The sequence below is a fragment of the Polypterus senegalus genome, chromosome 18 (genome assembly GCF_016835505.1).
Source record: "Polypterus senegalus isolate Bchr_013 chromosome 18, ASM1683550v1, whole genome shotgun sequence".
In the NCBI taxonomy this organism is placed as follows: domain Eukaryota; kingdom Metazoa; phylum Chordata; class Cladistia; order Polypteriformes; family Polypteridae; genus Polypterus; species Polypterus senegalus.
This window is the reverse complement of record NC_053171.1, coordinates 33293049-33312133: the sequence shown is the minus strand read 5'-3', so window position 1 is coordinate 33312133 and position 19085 is coordinate 33293049. Positions and strand designations below refer to the sequence as shown.

At 39.7% G+C, this 19085-nt stretch overlaps 1 protein-coding gene across 2 annotated transcripts in view; it reads left to right on the top strand.

Annotated features, from left to right (window-relative positions):
- The first annotated feature begins 1314 nt into the window (after positions 1 to 1314).
- mapkbp1 (mitogen-activated protein kinase binding protein 1) overlaps positions 1315 to 19085 on the top strand; it is a 90648-nt gene continuing 72877 nt past the window's right edge. For both annotated transcript variants that reach the window (XM_039741056.1, XM_039741055.1), the window contains exons 1-2: positions 1315 to 2532; positions 18464 to 18555. In XM_039741056.1, the coding sequence (XP_039596990.1) occupies positions 2419 to 2532; positions 18464 to 18555 (206 nt within the window). In that variant the 5' untranslated portion in view covers positions 1315 to 2418. The remainder of the gene's footprint in view (positions 2533 to 18463; positions 18556 to 19085) is intronic.

Sequence of the window (19085 nt, the reverse complement as noted above, 5' to 3'; positions counted from 1 at the left end):
CAAAGTGCTTTATATGATGAAGAAAAGATAAATAAAAAACAAAGTAAGAATTAGAATGAGATAAGACTAACTAACATAGAATAAGAGTAAGGTCCGATGGCCAGGGAGGACAGAAAAAAACAACAACAACAAAAAAAAAAACTCTAGACGGCTGGAGAGAAAAAATAAAATCTGCAGGGGTTCCAGGCCACGAGACCACCCAGCCCCCTCTGGGCATTCTACCTAACATAAATGAAACAGTCCTCTTTGTATTTAGGGTTCTCTTGGAAGGACTTGATGATGATGGTCTTGTGAACTTCTGGCTTTTAATATTTCAGTGTAGGACATCACAGTGCTTTGATTAGGTGGTGATGGCGCAGATCGCCACCACAGAAAACCGGGAAAAGAAACAGAAGAGAAAGTAGGGGGCAGTACGGATTTTAGAGCCACCATGAATAGTTATTATAATGAATTGAGTACACGGAGTATCAGGATTAGATGAAGGTGACGTTATCAGAAAGCCATGTTAAAGTAAAGTGTTTTTAAAAGTTTTTTAAAGTTGCTCCACCGTATCAGCCTGGCGAATTCCTATTGGCAGGCTAGTTCAGATTTTAGGTGCATTAACAGCAGAAGGCTACCTCACCATTTCTTTTAAGTTTTGCTCTTGGAATTCTAAGCAGACACTCATTTGAGGATTTAAGGTTACAATTTGGAATATAAGGTGTCAGACATTCCGATATATAAGATGGAGCGAGATTATTTAAGGCTTTGTAAACCATAAGCAGTATTTTAAAGTCAATTCTGAATGACACAGGGAACCAGTGTAGTGACATCGCTTCCCGGGTCCTCCCTGCGTGGAGTTTGCATGTTGTCTGCGTGGGTTTCCTCCGGGTGCTCTGGTTTCCTCCCACAGTCTGAAGACATGTAGGTTAGGCGCATTCGCGATTCTAAATTCTCCCTAGTGTGTGCGCGCCCTGTGTTGGCTGGGATTGGCTTCCAGCAGCACCCCGTGACCCTGTAGTTAGGATAGAGCGGGTTGGATAATTCTGCACTAGTTACAAACGATTTATGTCTTTTTTGGGTAGTCCTGAGAGGAGTGCGTTACAGTAATGTATCAAGTTTATTTCTAATAATCTCATTGTAATTACTGTAAATGTAATTATATATTACATTTAGTTCACACACATCACAACAGTGGCTGTAACGTGATCTGAAGTTTTACTTACTATTACGAATTGTATGTACATTTGGTAATCGGCGGGTGCCGCTATTCGCCCGTCTGTTTCCGACGCTTCTCTGCTCTTTGCTTGTTTTGAGCCGATAAGGCCACCATAGCGCGGAGTAAGCAACGGAGTCTCGCTTTTAGATCGCATCGCCGCAGTGAGCGCCCGCAGACCTGCGGCAGTTAAAGCGCGCTGCCAGTCCTGTACTCTTACCGGACCCGGGGAACCGGACAGCTGGACTGTCGCGGTTTTCCCGTCATCGGAGCGGCAAAAACGGGGAAAACCAGCTATTGACTGGGAACCGGTGGGTCACCTGCACACCTACCCGTACCGTACCTCTTATATGTTTTTACGGGTGACAGAACACCTGCCTGCCGTGCTCTCAGGGGTCTACAGCTCAGACAGTGCCCTGACGGACGGACGCGTATTGCATCGGAGAGTTCTCTGTGGATCGGACTCTACAATCGAACTGTAAGGTTAAGCGCAGCCTGTCATAAATACATCGATGCTTATATAAATGGGTCATTGATTCTTTTAATGTAACTGAAGCGGTGTCGTATGGAGAAGTAAAAAGATGATACGAATGGGACAGCTGACAGAAACCTATTTAATGGACCATATGCACTAATGGGTACTTCTTAATCTAAACACCGGTTGATTAAACGATACTTAATGGGAGGGTCAAATGTACACCATCAATCTAGACGTAGCAGATTTCGTGCAAAACAACAGACCGGCTGGCAAGCAAAATCACAACCCTTGATCAATGGGGTGTACCTTTCAAGAAATAACTCGCCAATTTCCAGCAACGTTAAAACGATCTTCCTGCAAGAGAATCCAGTGTAACCAACGTAAGCGTCTCTTACACGCGCTTACTGATGCGCCCTGCCATTTAAGGATTAAGCCTTGGATATTTCATTTGAATTTTGTGTTATTTTTCTAGGTCGCCTTATGTCTTTCAGTTCTCGCGGATTTGCACAATTGGCTTTTGTATCTGGCGAATCCCCGTGGCTTGTCTGTAGAACAGAAATGGCAAAAACAGATCAGTGATCACACCTTCAAAGACCGCCAAACCACTGGACCACTATGGGGCCATCCTGAGGGACAAAATTTCAGGTGAACCTTCTGCGTGACTGGCAGATAGGCCTGCTTTTTATTTCGCTTTTCCATTCCAGAAAATTACTGCTTAGCAGGAAACAATAAAAGGTTCAACGAAATGACGACCGAAAGCTCCACAATAAAGAGCCGGATTAAAAACCTTCTGCGCTCTCCGTCCATTAAATTGAGGAGGAATAAAGCGGCAACCGGCAAGGAGAACCTCGGCAGTAAGGTAATTATGTGTGTGTATGTAAATATGTGTGTGCGTGTGTGTGTGTGTGAAAAAGAGAGGACACTCGTGCAGCTTCACATTTATGTATTTTAGTTGTTGAAATAACGAGTCGTCATGTTATTGAAAATTAAGCTAAAGATTAACAGCTTTAAATAGTGTGCTGGTATTCATTCCTACTGACGTCTCCAGTTTTTATAAATTCGACGGTTCAAGCAGCAGTATTTTGCGTTGTGGGATCCCTACAAGTTTAAGTCTTGCTATGATTTCATTTTTGCAATTCAAACATGTGAACAATCGCCATCCAAACAAGGATCCACCTTCAGATGCTGCTTATCAGGTTATCCCATCCTCAGATGCAATACAGGAACAGAGCCTGGAAGGGATGCCTGTCAACAGAGGAAATGCTTTGATGTATGTATGACGTATGTAGTTATATTATGCTGTTGTCTACTGGCACTCATATGAAAGGGAAATTGAAGTCAATGGATATGATTACACTGTTAGTGTATACTGTATTCTATTGTCTAAGGAGTTTTACTATAAAATCAGCAAGATTGCTGCATCCCTTACTCATTAGGTGACTTCTGACATAGCTCTGTCTGTGGAGATGGATGATACCCCAAATAGGTGAAATGCTTCAGGATGGAGTTTGTCTAGAGTGGTTCTATAGGAGTGAAATAAATGAGTCTGCATACTGCATTATATTATACTTATCTAAAATACATGAAACTGTGTGGCAACTTTATCATTCCTTTTATTTCTTATTGAATTTTCTTGTCAATGTGACATTTTATTACAGTATATAGCACTGACCCTCAGAGATGTTGATGAATACCATGTGTAATTTTTGCCTCTATATTTTAATAGAGGCTAAAGAGATATGACTGATGGCATATAAGCTATGTGTAAAGATGGAAAAAGCAGTGTTTTCATCTAAAGCAAATGGAGATTAACAGGTGACATGACAGAAATGTTTACAATTCTCAAGACTGTTAGAAGCTTGCCAGCTGTTACTTTAAAAATAATTCTTTAGTAGGAACATTGGGTTACAGGTGAAAGTTGGTTAAGGCTACATTTTACACAAATGTTAGCATTTCTGCATAGTCAACTGTAGATGTGCATACACAGAACATTTTACTGAGTAGCTGAAAGCAGTACCTTGCAAATCATTAAAATTCTGACTTGCCATCACTCTGGAAATATAACAGTGAATGGGAAACGATAAATTCTGTGAGTAGAATTATTTGATTTTGTTACAAATTTTCTTAGCTACTGATGAGTTTCCAGGTGCACCAGCAGTTGCTCAAATAAAAAGGCTGTGTTATAATGGAGGTGGGAACATATACGTGTGAGAGGAAACCTGCCATATAGGGTAATGGGCAGAAACAACGTACATTCCCCTCGGATTCATTACTAGAAGCCAGGCACTAGGGCATTTGATGGAGGTGCACAATTTATTTCTGAGAGAGAAACTGCTGACATGTTCGCAGAGAGTCAAAAGACATTCTACCCTGAGCAACAGAGGTTAGCAAATTGCTTTGACTCAGGAGCTGCTGTTAGGCTGGTCTGTACTCTCCAGTCCTTTTTAGTGTCCTAGGTGTAGAGGAATTGGACTTTGTGTCATGGACGCTTAATTAGCTGTTTATGCATGGGTTAAGGAAAGCTCTAGGTTACAATGGTCTCACAGGTGGCCAGAGAGCACAGTGGTTCCAATATTTTATACACCACCTTAAATACTTCACCTCAGTCCTGGTCTTAGTTTGAAGTGACTCTAGGAAAGGATTTACATTTGCCTCAGCCAAGCAGCCTTACAAATCTTGAATCAGGTTCGTTATGGATTCTATGGTGGGAGGAAGAGAGATAGCAGGAGAAACATACTATTTGTGGTTCTAGAGGAAAAGGCCAGTGAACATGCCTTTACAGCTGGTAGACATGGATAAGACCCATTACAGTAGTCACAGTGAGCCCTCCCTTTGTTTATAATCACTCATGTGTTGTACAACTTTAGTACATTTTGGCCTTCTTGGTATATTCATGGTTGAGAAGGCTGCTATGACAACAACCCATCCTGCTTGGTCTTTTTGTAACCACTATCATTGAAATTTAAAAATATGTGTTATTTACTTTATTCATCATGTGCTGCAAGACCGCACAGTGAAAAGTGACACTGCCTCACCTCTTCAGTGACCTGGTGTCACAGCTGAACTCCCTCAGTCTTCTGGAGTTTACATTGTCTCTTCAGTTTCTTCTGGTTTTACCAATTTATTCTGGTCTTCTGCTATATTTTGGCACAATTTAGTTTAATCAGTAACCAAAGAGGACGTATGGAAGTGTGATCTATAGTCTTCACTCCTGCCACGTAGACTCTACTGCCATGATAGCCATTGGCTATTACAGCTTTGTTTTTGAATACTTTGATGCAGAAGACAAAGGCACTTGTGTCAAATGTAACAACTGTACCCTTTCATACATACAGTATAGTGTCAAATATAAGATATGTGGATTATGAATGTTTCCATTTGTATGTAGTTTCATTGGCACAGTGGTAAATTACTGAAGGCTCACTACACTTGCATCATACTTTGATTCTTAGCTGGGATATCTGTATAGTGTTTGCATATTCTCTCTGTGTTCACTTGGATTTCTGCGAGGTTCTAGTTTCCTCCAATGGTTCATAAATATGCAGTTGGTGGTACTGCTAATGGTATGGGCATTAAGTATGCATGTAGTAGGTCCTGTCAGACAGATTCCTACCTTGAGCCCAATGTTGTTAAGCTCAGCTCTGGTTTTTCAGAAACCTGTGTATTGGGAAAGTACAAATAACAGATGGAAGGCTAGAATGAGCACAAATACAAGTATTTAAATAACAGATTATGAGTGCAGTTCTCTGTACAAGATGGTAGTAATATAGATAGATAGACAGATACTTTATTAATCCCAAGGGGAAATTCACATAATCCAACAGCAGTATACTGATACTAAAAAAAAAAAAAATTAAAGAGTAATAAAAATGCATGTAAAAGCAGACAATAACTTTGAGTAATGTTAGCATTTACTCCCCGGGGTGATATTAGCACACTAGTGAGTGTGTTCTGTAATGGTACCATATGCAAGGCTGCTACTGCCTTGAGCTTCTTACCAAAATTACAGACATCACCTCCGCACTACTTTAGCACTATAAAAAAATAGGTATGAAAAACAGAAACACCCTATTATGCAATTTCTGATTATATGGTATATCTTTTTAAATATTCCACCTTTTTAAAAGTGATGTGGGATGACATTGTTAGTAGGAAATTCATCTCTTTACATTAATCTGAAGAAGACTGAAATCCTACGTCAATGTAATAAGCTAAACAATAAAACAGTCTATCCTTTCTCTAATCTGGTTTATTCTACTTCAGGATCGCAAGAACCTGAAGCCAATCCCAACAGCCTCTGACACAAGAGGGGTGCCTGCCCTGGACAGGATGCCATTCCATCACAGAACACATTCACTCTTGTACTCACACTCAATCATACTGTAACCCTGGGGGGTTTGGGGCAAACAGCAGATGGGGAATTTGCTCTTATTTTCCACACCCCCTTTGTATGCCCTGCCATTTTGTGCTAAAATGGTGCATATTTTTAAAGAACAGCTGGTGCTAGCTATGAGAGGACCTGTCAAAGCTGCTTAACACATGTTTTTGTTTTCAAGTTACTGTTTCCAGCCACATAGTTTGCTTCGGGTACCTGTTTAGGTTAACCTGGACATTTGTGGGAGGATATCTGAAAAAATCTACATGCATACAACATACACACTCAAAACTGCTTAATTGAAATCAGGGTTGTCAGTCAGCAGTCCGTGTCCTGGGGAACATTGACATACCCAACCACAATGAGGCCATCTTAGAGCAGTTGGCCGAAACTACACATCTTTAGACATCTTTGGAGACCTGGGAGGAAAACCCATGTTGATAGTAAAATGTGCAAGGATGGGAGGTTGGGAACATGCACTGAGACAGCGCGTTGTAGCACCCACCACCCCACAGGGAGAACACACAACCCTTCAATGGGTAGTGAGCCAGATAACTGAATGGGGCTCACATGGGCGGTGAGGGAGAAACATTAAACACTGGGCACATTAAAAAAAAAAAACAAATTCAATGTCTTTTAGGTGTTTCCGCTCACCTTATAAACAGAGAATGTTAACTCTGTACATAGTGGCCACAAAGAGTGTCAAACCTATGATCTTACCTGAAAAGAGTGAAGCAGAAGCAGTTTGGTATAATGTCGTGTGTCTCTAGTCCTTCTCTCCGGCTTGCCTGATGTATTGTTAGCTCAATGGCTGCTGCTAGAACACGGAGGATGTGCCATTCCAGTTTAAGGTTGAACATTTGACATTTTAAAGAAATGCCTTTCTTTCCCCTTGAACGATGCGGCCATTGAGAAATGACAATGGGATGTGTTCCTGTGATTTCTAGACTCTGGAACTTCCGTTTTCCTTTGGCTACAAATTCTTTGTGGCGTTATGTTACCTTCTAAAACACGACGGTACATTTTGGCGGGACACGAGGGCGCGATGTATGAAATGACCGCTGTTTGTGCGGTCCGAACGGAACACACGTTCTCTTTTTAATTCGTTCCTCCCATGCATTTTCCATTTTTGTGTGTTCATCGTGGGACATCAGGTCTGGCTGACACCTTGTGCTGCACGAGTTATGAAGGTGTCATCACTTATTATTCTGATTTCAGTGTTACCTTTATTCAAGGCGACGTACAAACATTTGAGATATAATCAGTTGCATTTCACTGGAATCCAGGGTAGATGTTCACAGAGAGTGAGAGGCGGTGGAAAAATGCAGAAGAAGCCCAAGAGCCCAATTAAGGTTCTGACCGCGCCATTTCAGGGAAAGTGCGATACGAACTGATTTAAATTACATACTTCATTCGCATAATAAAATGTGTCGTGCATAGGGTTACCACTTTTAATACAAAAAAATAAGGGACGCATACTGCAGCGGGGGCCACGGACAATTTCATTCTCAAATACGGGACAATTCCGTATTTTAAAGGACGGGTGGCAACCCTAGTTGCAGACTGTCCGTCCTGTCAGCGCGGCATCCCCAGACTGTATGCCGTCAGCCTGCACAAGGTGCGCTGCTCGCAGTCCGACACTGGGAGCCACGATGTCTGCCTCGTTCTTGTAAGTGAGCCGCGTCTCCTTTCGCCGCCCACGTGTGGTCTGCCTTAACAGCACGAGGTTAGCAGGTCAGTTCTGTGAGCCAGAATGTGCACGTGTGCATCTTAACACGTGTGTGTAAGCGGATCAGTGTGTGTTGTGTGTGTACTCTTTTACGTATATTTGTGCTCAAGTTTTTCTTGAGCTCTTTTCCTGGTTACAAATACAGTATGGATAAATCACAAAGTGACATGCCTGAAAAACAGAAACACTATAAATATAATGCCCAACGCAAAAACATTGCATATATAAGCATGTTTGACTGTTCAGCCTTGGACATCTGTTTGTTTACTCCTATTTTATCCATTCGCCCAGGAAGAGATGTATTATTGTATCTAGTCTCAGGCTTGCCAACACAAAAGTGTAGATGTGTTTATGTGTACTTGCCTGCCTGCACTCTTGCTGTTAGCTTGAATATGGAAGCCCCTTGTGATCTACATAGCAGGTTTGTGTGCCCCATTACTAAAGATTATATAGGCATCCTGTGGAGCTAATCCTTCCTGGATTGCGTTTCCAAGTTGCTGTGCTTCCTGGCTATTTCCAGCAGAGATCTCGCAGCTCTCTGCTGTTGCCAGATGTGATTTTGGCAGAAGAGTTTAAATATAACAGTCATGTTTGCTGCATGCCAGATGTGAGGCTGACAAAATGCTTTTCATGTGGATCACTTTGTCTGAGATATGCTGGAACCACAGGAAGAACAACCGGGTCTGGTGGGTTTTGCCAGATGACAGTAGTCAGCTGGTCTTATTAATATAAGGGTGTCAGATAGCTTGATAATATTAATAATACATTTTATTTCTGTAGCACAACTCCCATGCTCAAAGTGCTCAACACAAATTCATTAAGAGCAACAAGGCTATTTATACAAATAATATCAGTATTAAACACTAAATAAAGAAAGATAGAAGATATATAAAGAATTGAAAAAGAGCAAAAGACAATAAACCAGAATAAAATACAATTACTCTGAGAAAACTATGAATAAATAACATAAGTTGTGATACAAACACAAATCATCCTGAGCACCTGGACAAAAGTGTGTAAACTGACAAAAGGGTCAGTTATTTGCTTTTCTGAACAAATGAGTTTTACATTTTTCTTTTTTTTAACGAATGAACTGAGTCAGCCGATCTCATTAATTTAGAGTTGACATTCCAAAGTCTGGGCACAACAGTGTGGAAGGCTTTGTCACACATAGAGCACAGCTTAGTTTGGGACACAACGAGATTGCCAGAACCTGTGGACCTTAGTGGACAGAGACCTAGTCCAGCAAGGCCATTAAAAACTATGTAGGTTTTTGATAGAATTTCACATTCAGTCCTGTAAGACACTGGGAGCCAGAGAAGGCAGAGCAGGGTTGATGTTATGTGCTCACTGCTGCAGGTCTGTGTTAGGACTCTTGCAGCAGAGTTTTGAATCGACTGGAGCTGTAATAACAGATTAGAAGCAGCACCTGCCAGTAGAGAGATATAGTTGATGTAGGATGTAATGAAAGTATGGACAGGGTTCTAAACATCAGAAAAGGAGATGAATGAGCAAACATGGGATATGCCATGGGGGTAGAAGTAATAAAGATTCTTAGTTATTTATGTGAGTATGATAAGAAAGGGAGGAATCAAAATTAGAAAGGAGCTCATGTTAGAGCTGAGTACTTCTCTACTTCATATGGTATAGGGCTGGTCTAGGGGCTAATGACAGCATACTTGCACCGTAGTATCAGTAACACATCACCCCAAAGGCCCTGGCACTTGGATATACAGTATAGTGCTGTGCCCTGGTGTTTGGGCAAAGACCTTGTTAGTCTTGTAATAGTTATCCCTAGGCTGTCTGTGTGAACAATTCCTTGGCAGTATTATCATTACCTGATCTTTGCCCACTATCTAATTTGGACATACAAGCATTTTCAATCAGGTGTTAACTACATTGAATTTTATGACGCAGCTGGATCCTTTCTGAAGATGTCTGTTATTTTATGATATGATCTGAGAGACCCTTTCGGGATTGCTTTCTTCTGCATAATTTTTTTTTCTGCATTATTTTGGAATGTTTTATTTTAGCTTTTTATTTTTCAGGTGTTTATGTGCCTAGTATGAACTAGTCTGAGCAGGCAGGTGCTTAGATTGTTGATGGACAGGCTGGCTTAGCCCCAAGGCCTTCATGTTATTTTCAACTTTAAGCTACTTTCTGTACATCGATAAGGCTTTTAGCTCACGGAGGTTCATGGTGTAGTTTATTTTGTTGCATCTCCAAACTGCTGTATTTAAACCCTGGTGACCCAGTGGCACATTTTTTGTTTGTTAAAAAAATATTACTTTTTTAAAATGGTCTTGCCATCTGAGTTGTTAGCACACTACCGTAGTTTCTTGGGCCACTAATCACTTTTCAGCTTTGTCAACATTCACCGCCGTTCAATGAGTGTAAGACCAAGAGTCCTCAATTGATTTTTCTCCAAGCATCTTTACAAAATTATGAAAGCAAAGCCATGCTACTGTATAGTGTGATGTAATATCTGGCAGGCAGTATGACCTAGTAGTTATGGGGTCATTTAAAATCTTCAACCCTGCAATTATAGATGTGCATGAGCAAAAAGTTACTGCAGTCTGTAAAGTTCTTGAGGAGATGTTCAAAATGAAAAAATATCTTTCTATCATATAAAAAAATTTTGGGTCGAGATGTGATCATCTTGGAGAGACACTTTGAAGTCCCGCGAGACTACCTGCACGTCACGCTCCACTTACAAACAATTTCTCGGAGACACGAGACAAGGAAGTGAGACTAAAGGACAGCTGCTGTTCAGGTTTTTAGATGATCGACGTGCAGCGCGACATGCAGATCACACAGCTCGGTAGCAGCAGCTGATCTGTCCGCATCTCCTTAGCGTGCGTTCAGCCCCCCCCTTCACAATGCAAGCGGCGGAGACGTGAAGTGGCGAGCGTGAAGTGTGCCTCCTGATGGGAGGGGGGGGGATTGGGGGGTGGGTGAGTGAAGCAAGTAGGGGGCATATATATATTCACTATGGAGCCATATCTTTTTAGAACCCTTTGGCCAAATTCAACCTCACAGGGAGAATTGATGGGATTGAGGGAAGCTGTAAAATTACAGGGTCACGCATGCAGTGTCAAATATATTGTCCAAGAACAAATCATAAAAAACATTAGCAATGATGTATATACAGTAAGTCTACATTTAACTTGAAAGTAACTTGTAGTGGAAGTAAAGGACAGACTCACAAATAAGGGAGCTAATCCCAGACTGATCCGAGGAAAAAATGTTTTTTCAAATTCCAGGCACAGTGAAAGAGTTACTGTAGTAGTGTCACAACAAATGGCAAATGTCTTGAAGGCATATGTGTGTTACAGTGAGGCACGTATAGTGAGTTATGATATTCTTCAGACAATAATGGTCACAGACCTCTCACTCATCCATACTATGTCCCACCCAAGGACTAAACATCATCGAAACAGGACATTGTAAATGTGAATATTTAAATCTTATCTAATTACTAGCATAGCTGACCAAGATTAATGTGTCAACCTAGGTGAAATAAATTCACTACTTACATTTTGTTTGTTGAATTTGTGTTAACTTAGTTGTTTGTTGGCTGTGGTGAAGTTGTACCTTTGAATTGATGTTTTACTTGCATTTGTTTGAGCCTTACCAAATTCAATTTTATGCAGTTGATGCCATTAGGGTAAAGTACTTACTTTAATGTAAAATTGGAGTTCATGTCTTTGTCATTTTAGCCAAGATTTTTGTAGTTGCTTTGAGTAATCAGGTGATAAATAAACCATCACTTAGCAATAGTTTTATATTTGAGCCAACATTTGTTGAAACAATGAGTAACATGTGCAATATAAAAAAAAAAAAAAGAAGAAGGAATAATAAACAGTAGGGGCCCACCCAGTAGGCAAAGTATGTGAAAATACTTTGAAAAAGAAAGTTGGGCGGCACGGTGGCGCAGTGGTAGCGATGCTGCCTCGCAGTTAGGAGACCTGGGTTCGCTTCCAGAGTCCTCCCTGCATGGAGTTTCTGCATGGGTTTCCTCCCACAGTTCCAAAGACATGCAGGTTAGGTGCATTGGTGATTCTAAATTGTCCCTAATGTGTGCTTGGTGTGTGTGCCCTGTGGTGGGCTAGCACCCTGCACAGGGTTTGTTTCCCACCTTGCACCCTGGGATTGGCTTCAGCAGACCCCCATGACCCTGTAGTTTGGTTATAGCGGGTTGGATGATGGATGGATGTTGCTTGTCCAATGTTGCCTCTGTTCTCAGGCTTTTTCTTTTGTGTTTCGTGGAGTATCATGCTCTTTGGGATTCGGATTGCGAATGCAAGCAGACTTCCATTGATTCTGCCCTTTAAATAGCCAGATGGGAGGAACCAAAAGTGACATCAGCAGGCTTCGTAGTTCGGGTTGTAGGTAAAAGAGAAGAGGCTGTTAACAACCACATTTCCCCTAATCCTAGTTTGTGAGTGTATAAAACAAAGCTGTTGCCTGGATTCTCCCTATTTGTGTGCATGCAACAATTTTAAACCGTGACAGTTGCTATCCTGTCACTGGAGGCGCTAATCAAAGTGTGGAATTTACTGGTAATTTTTTTCCCTTGCTTACACAGGTTGCTTGCTTATTCTACGTACATAACCATGTTTTAGATTTACACATGTTTGACCAGTCATATGATAGACCCAATGAAGACTTAAATGGCATGGGCATCTCTTTCTGTGTAAATCCCTTGCTGTTCACTCCAGTGCTTCTAATCATTCAGCATTTGTTTGTCAGAAAGAAGTAAAGCAGGTTTGTGTTTTTTTTTTCTTTTTGCATGAATTGTATTCTTAAGCTGCAAGAGATCTATTGAGCTATTACTGTGGTAAAACCCATTGTGCAATGAAATGAGATGCGTAGGCTATCATTTTCAGAGACGGGGCCTAGTATGCCACTGAGCAGCAGGCTGTAATTAATTGTAATTGGTATGCTTACAGGCTAGGAAGACTTTCCTGGGCGTTGTAAAAGGGTTATTTTAAGGTGTAAAGTGTTTGTTGGGTTGATTTGGGCTCTTGGAAGTCAGTGAATGTGAAGAGGCACAAAGCACACAGCTCAGGTTTCAGAGGGTGACACACTGTAGGCAAAATTACAACAATGACAACTGGATAATCTTCCTAGAGAAGTTTAAACGCTGCATCTTTTAGCAGCAACTTTAGCATAGGTTTTTTACTTTTTACAATTTTAAGTACAGTAATTCAAATGCCCAGAAATGCTGAAAAATGTGTTCATAAAATATGCTAAGTATTAGTCTTGTAAAAAATGTAGGAGGGTGACATTTGTGAAAACGATACCAGAGCGTATGAAATATTTAATGGCCAATGCTTGTAGAATACATGAAGATGTGTGTTTGTGATACTCTATTTTAAGATATGTTAAAACACGTATACTTTTGCTTCTGAAATTTATGTGTAAGGTCAAGTATTTGAGCAATGTAAGGCTAAACATGTATGCGGGCATACAGTGCTGTGAAAAAGTATTTGCCCTTTTCTGGTTTCCCCTATTATTTCAAATCTTTGACACTGAATCCTTTCCAGTCTTCAGACAAAATATACTATTAGATAAAGGGCACCAGAGTGAATAAAAAACTTAATATTTATCTAATTTTTACCCATGTCATTTACTGAATGAACAAAGTTGTCCTAAACTAACTGGCTCTGTGCAGATAAAGTAACTGAGCCACATTTAGCACTAATGACTGTAACCAAACACTTCTGATAATTCAATAACATTCTTTCACATTATTGTATGGGAATTTTATCCCACTCTGCCCTTCTGAAATGCTTTAATTCTGAAACACTGGTAGATCTTTGGGCATTAACTTCTTGTTTCAGGTCCTGCCACATTATTACTGTTGGGTGCTGGCCAAGTCCAAAACTTTAATTTGGTTTCTTTTCTGCCATTCTCATGTAAACTTTCTTTTTAATTTTAGATGATTGCGTTTCTGAACAATCCAGCTATATTTAACCTTTAGCTCATGTACAGATGAGTGGGCATTCTGTTTAAGAACTTTATGTATGATACAGAGTCAAATTCATGGTTCCTTCAGCTACAGAAAGTCATTTCACTTTTGCCTTGTGTTTCCATAGAACATTCTCCAAAAGTCTTTGGGATTTGCCATATGCTTCCTGGTAAACAAGAGACAAACATTTGTATTCTTGGTCAGCAGCGGTTTCCACCATGCTACTCTTCAGTGAAGCTAATTTTTGAGCCGTTGTCTTTGTGACTATTAAGCTATTAACAATAATGTTAACTGAAGCAAGAAAGGCTTACAGCTCCATATATGTTTTATTTGAACCTTTGTGACTTTCAGGATGATTTTATGCTATGACCTTAGAGTGATTCTGTCAGACTACCTAATTCCGGAAACATTCAGTGTTTTCCGTTTAGAAATTATGGTGCTCACTGTGGTTCTTACCCAAATAAATATTTTTGTAACTTTTTTTCCATACAGAAGAATATTTTGGTCCAAATAAAATAAATAAATATATATACACAAGAAATAAATGTATTGTGAAATTTTACAAAACATAAATAAAAACACAATGATATGCAAATATATAATTAAATGTGTAATGAAGTAGTTTTTTTTTTTGCTAATTTCTATATGTACTGATCTAATTATTAGTCCTATGGCTAAAAGGCATCTGTAAAGTTGTGATTGTGCACATCCTCTTTATCAACAATTCACCAATCAAAACGCTGTACTCACTAGAGCCCACCTCCGCAACTTTGAGGTGAAAATGATAGTTTTCACTTCATTGTGTATTTCATTATTGCGTGTGGTGTCACTGAAATAAATAAATGAAGAAATAATTAAATGCATAAGTATGAAACATAAAAACGATTCATGACACATTTAATTATGTATACGGACATATTATAGTGTTTTTTTATGGCCTTATTTGGAATTTCTTTGATTGTGATATTACATATTTGAATATTTGTGCTGGCAGCATGGGTCTGATGGTAAGGGATAAAATAAAATAGGTTTGCTTTGAGTAGGGCCCTCTGAGTTTAGTCAGCTGACTCTATCTGTCCCTTTAATTGGGTTGATTGAACTGCTGGGCCATTACTTTTTCACAAAGACAGTTGACATTAGAGAACTTTGTTTATTTCATCTAAGTAAAGATGCATGTATTATTTAATCACGTATGTGCCCTTTTATCTATTATTAGATTTTGTTTGAAGACCAAAAACATTTAATATCAAAATTTTTAAATAATACAGGCAATCATGACAGAGCAGATACTTTTCCATGGTATTGTATAAAAGACTTTGTATAAATGTGAAATTTTAAAAATGCAAAAAATGAAATGCATGAATTTGTTTTTCAAAACTGACTTCATCCAAGTGGGGTTTGGGGGAACCAATATCTTATGAAGTACATTGCAGATTTTGTAAGTGTGCCTTTGTAATAGAAAGTCTTTGGTTTGTGATATATGTAAGAGTCCACCTTTTGACTTCTAACTATGTGAAATAGTGCTTGTAAAATATATAAGGCATACCATTCGTTTGTGTAATATATGGAGACATAGTTTTGTGTGTGGTACAGTGGACTTGTGTTAGAGAAATGTATGTGGAAATATGTGGTTGACATATGTAAGGGGCCGCAGTGTATGTTATATTGGATTTATCTGTCCATCGTCAAACCCATTTAGTCCAGTTCAGGGTTCTGGGACCTGGACTGAGTCCCATCATCAGAACTACCAGTTCAGAGAGTACACACCCACCCCTGGCTATTTTAGGATCCATGACTGACATACAACCCCCTTTAAATGCAGGAGGAAAACCCATGCAGCCACCAGAAGAGTATACACACACACAGAGTAAAACCAGGATAGGAGTTGACCCTGTGACTCTTAAGATATGAGGCAGCAGTGCTAAGCGCTATGTCACCATTCCATGTAATAAGATTTGTGTGTATGTTTTTGTATAAAGGAGCAGACTAGCACATTTTACATAATGGTGCTGGCTGAATTAAATGGTGTTACCCAAGTGAGAAAATGGAAAGGTAGAAAGTAATTACAAATTAATTCATTACAAAATTCATTACCGTTAAATTTGTTGGATGGTGGGCGTCGGGAGTTGTTAGTGGGGAGGCAAAACTAAAGTTTTACATGAAAAACTTCACTTATGCTGAGAAGTCTGTGGTTTAAGAACAAATCAGTGCATAACGAACAAACAAGCAAAGTGAGAATGTGCGTTATGGCTATTGAGGTTATATAAAACAGATAGTAAAACTATACCAATGTGAAATACTGTACAATAGAATGCATTTGTGAAATATGTCAAGGAACTTATTTCTGTAAAATATATATAGTAGACTATGTCTTTGAAGTCTATAATGACAGCATGAACTTTTGATATATACTAAGGGAGTAAATCTCTTTATTAAATATATGTATGACACTTGTAAAAAAATGCACTTGTGTAAGAAATGATGAGCTATAGTAAGATTCATATTTGTGAAAATGGAAACACCAGTTGGGAAAAGTAGAAGAGACTCTCTGTGCTATGTGAGACTTGAGTGTAAGACATAAGGTGTGATTGTTTATATATACAGTAGGTGAAGTTTTCAAAAGCAGTGGTGTTTTGTTTTTTCTTAAAATTCAAAATTCAATACATAAAGAGTGTTTTATTTTTGAACAATAATCTTTATATAATTTATAAATTATATTTTGATGACATACCAAGGAAATTTCCATGCATTCATTATCAGTACCTGCTTTTCAGATTCTTGCAGAGAGTGATCATTACTTTCTCTCTAGTGGCTGTGTGTGGGGAGGAATTTGTACACCCATCCATCCAGACTTTATCCTACTCTTTCCAGTTCAGAGTAGCTGGAAGTCAGAATCTTTTCTATCAACAGTGAAAAGAAAGTAGCAGTATTGCTCTGAATGGGATGTATTTCTAAGCACAATACATGGCAGTAAAATGTGGCAGGAACATACAAGCTCCACAGAGGGGTCACCCCAGCCTAGTCCAAGTAAGATGGGGAAGCAACATTACCCACTGTGCTATCACCCCACCCTCAGAGATTCATGCTTAGAAGGCTTGCCTTTAATAACTGCATTTTCTACCATCTCCCTGTGCTGCATATTAGTCATCATAATAAACTATGTTTGTACAATGTTCAGAACAGTGATTGGGGAGCTCAGTAAAGCTCAGGGCTCCAGACCTGTTTAACTGTACTTTATGGCATGCTTTAATCTAAAGCTCTTAAAATCAGCCCAAGACGTTTAGTTAAGCAGCAAGTAATGTTGCTCAACTAAAACCCTCTTGTTATTTTTTCCATTAGATAACACTCAGACACCCCCCACCTAACCCCCTGAATTTCTGCTATGAGTTTAATTTACTCAAGCATTTCAATCTGTGACTGTAAATTCAGTGTTGGAATGGAATGAGGTAAATTGATAAACAAATGCATTCACTTTCCTGAAGGCTGGAAGTGGGTCATTTGTGTCCATGGGGCACAGCTCTCACAACTGCTCTTCCAGCTGGCACATGTCTGTCTGCTTCAGAGAGGATGTGCTCTCTAATGCGTTGGTAAAGTACAAATTAAGAGAGTGATACACAGCTGTCCATTTTGAAAAAGACATGAACAGGGTCTGAACATTAGCAGCCATGAACACTAAGCTCCACATTTTGTTTTATTTCTCCACTTCCATTTTCGTCTCAGATATGATTTTGGAGAGGGCACAAGTTACATAAAACTTAAAAGAGATTTTCTCATGCATGGGTAAATTGTACTACATTTTAATAGTGACAGATGCTGAACAGAACCACTAGTTCAGGGCCATCCAGAGTTAAGGAGGTGGTAGTGACTGACAAAGGCCAACTGAGCTTCCTTTTTTTTAGTTGTTACTACCAAAGAGAGATCTCTGTCTGCTACTCGTCACCCTCTTCAGAATAACAGCTTCTGAATGCATCAGAGATACAAAAGGTTAGCTGATTTGTGCTGACTTGTCTCTCTTTATCTCTCCATGGACTTCATTATCTGGTCTGAGCTGCCTTGGGCTCCATCATTCACTAGCCGTTATCTACACTGGCTCAATGTTTTGCTACATTTTGTTCTGTAGCAATTTTAAACAAACATTTGGTGTGTAAACCCTAACTGGGAAGCCCTCCTGCACCTCCTCACAGCTCACCCATCCCAGACTGGGTGTGGAGTCACTAGGCAGCGTCCACTCTTCTCTCTGCAGGTTTGGTTGAACTGTCCATCTTCTGTCTTTCAGGACAGTTTTATAACTGGGCTATGTTTCCTTTCCTTTCTTCCAGTATAGCTTTACAGGTGCGTTTGTTTGAGGAATGATTTCCCATTTTTTTATCCATTATTTCCAACATTAATGCAAGTTTGGTCATGAGACTTTCAGTGCTTTATCTGTGTGGTGCAATTCTGGCCTTGTTTTTCTCAATTCTGCTTCCTGTTCTGTTTTTAATGTCTCATATGTGTAAGGCGTACAGTTTAGTGCAACTCCCAATCCCTTTTGCACTTCATAGATATGTGTAGGCCGTTTATTCTCTCCTTACTTTCATGCTGAAAGGTACAAAGGAAATCAGTATTTCCATTTGAGGCCTACTAAACAGTTTGTGTAACAACTGGATTTGCTGTGAAGTTCAATCTTTAATATTAAGATGGTTTTATTAACCTGTTCTTTTGTATTGTAACAGGTGACACTGGAGAAAGTTCTGGGCATCACCACATCAGGAAGCAGTGGGCTGGCCTGTGATCCACGCTCAGGTCTGGTTGCATACTCTGCTGGGTAAGTTGAGTGCCTCAGGTGAAATAGGTGGTGTGGAGTCCAGGTGTTATTTCATTGCATTTTTCTTCTTCATTCTTTACTCAGTCTTGCTGATGTATCTTCCCTAAGGTGACTGATTACTTTGAGGAAGTCACTTCCTCTAATGTGTTGTTGTGTATTGTGACAGAGTTACAGCAGTGTAATGGCAAGTTCCTTGCTCTGGACATACAACTCTGTAGTCTTGGTGGGACATTATTGTTTTTGCTTACCTTGCACCGCTCTCAATGCATTTTATAAATCTGTCACTGTCTTTGACATCTTCTTTTTTTTTGTTAATTTATATCTTTTCCCCCAGCTTCAGTTTTTACTAATTAAATTTATTGACTCGAGCTGAAGGCCTTTTTATTTGAACAGCCTGACCTCTGAACTGTTTAATGACACAATTCATCCAGAGTTCTTTGGCATGCACTGTCATTGGAAAGGTTTGGTGTACGCTGCGGGCTCGCTGCTTTGGGAGTCATATGTCTTGTTTAAAAAGTACTCTAGTTAAT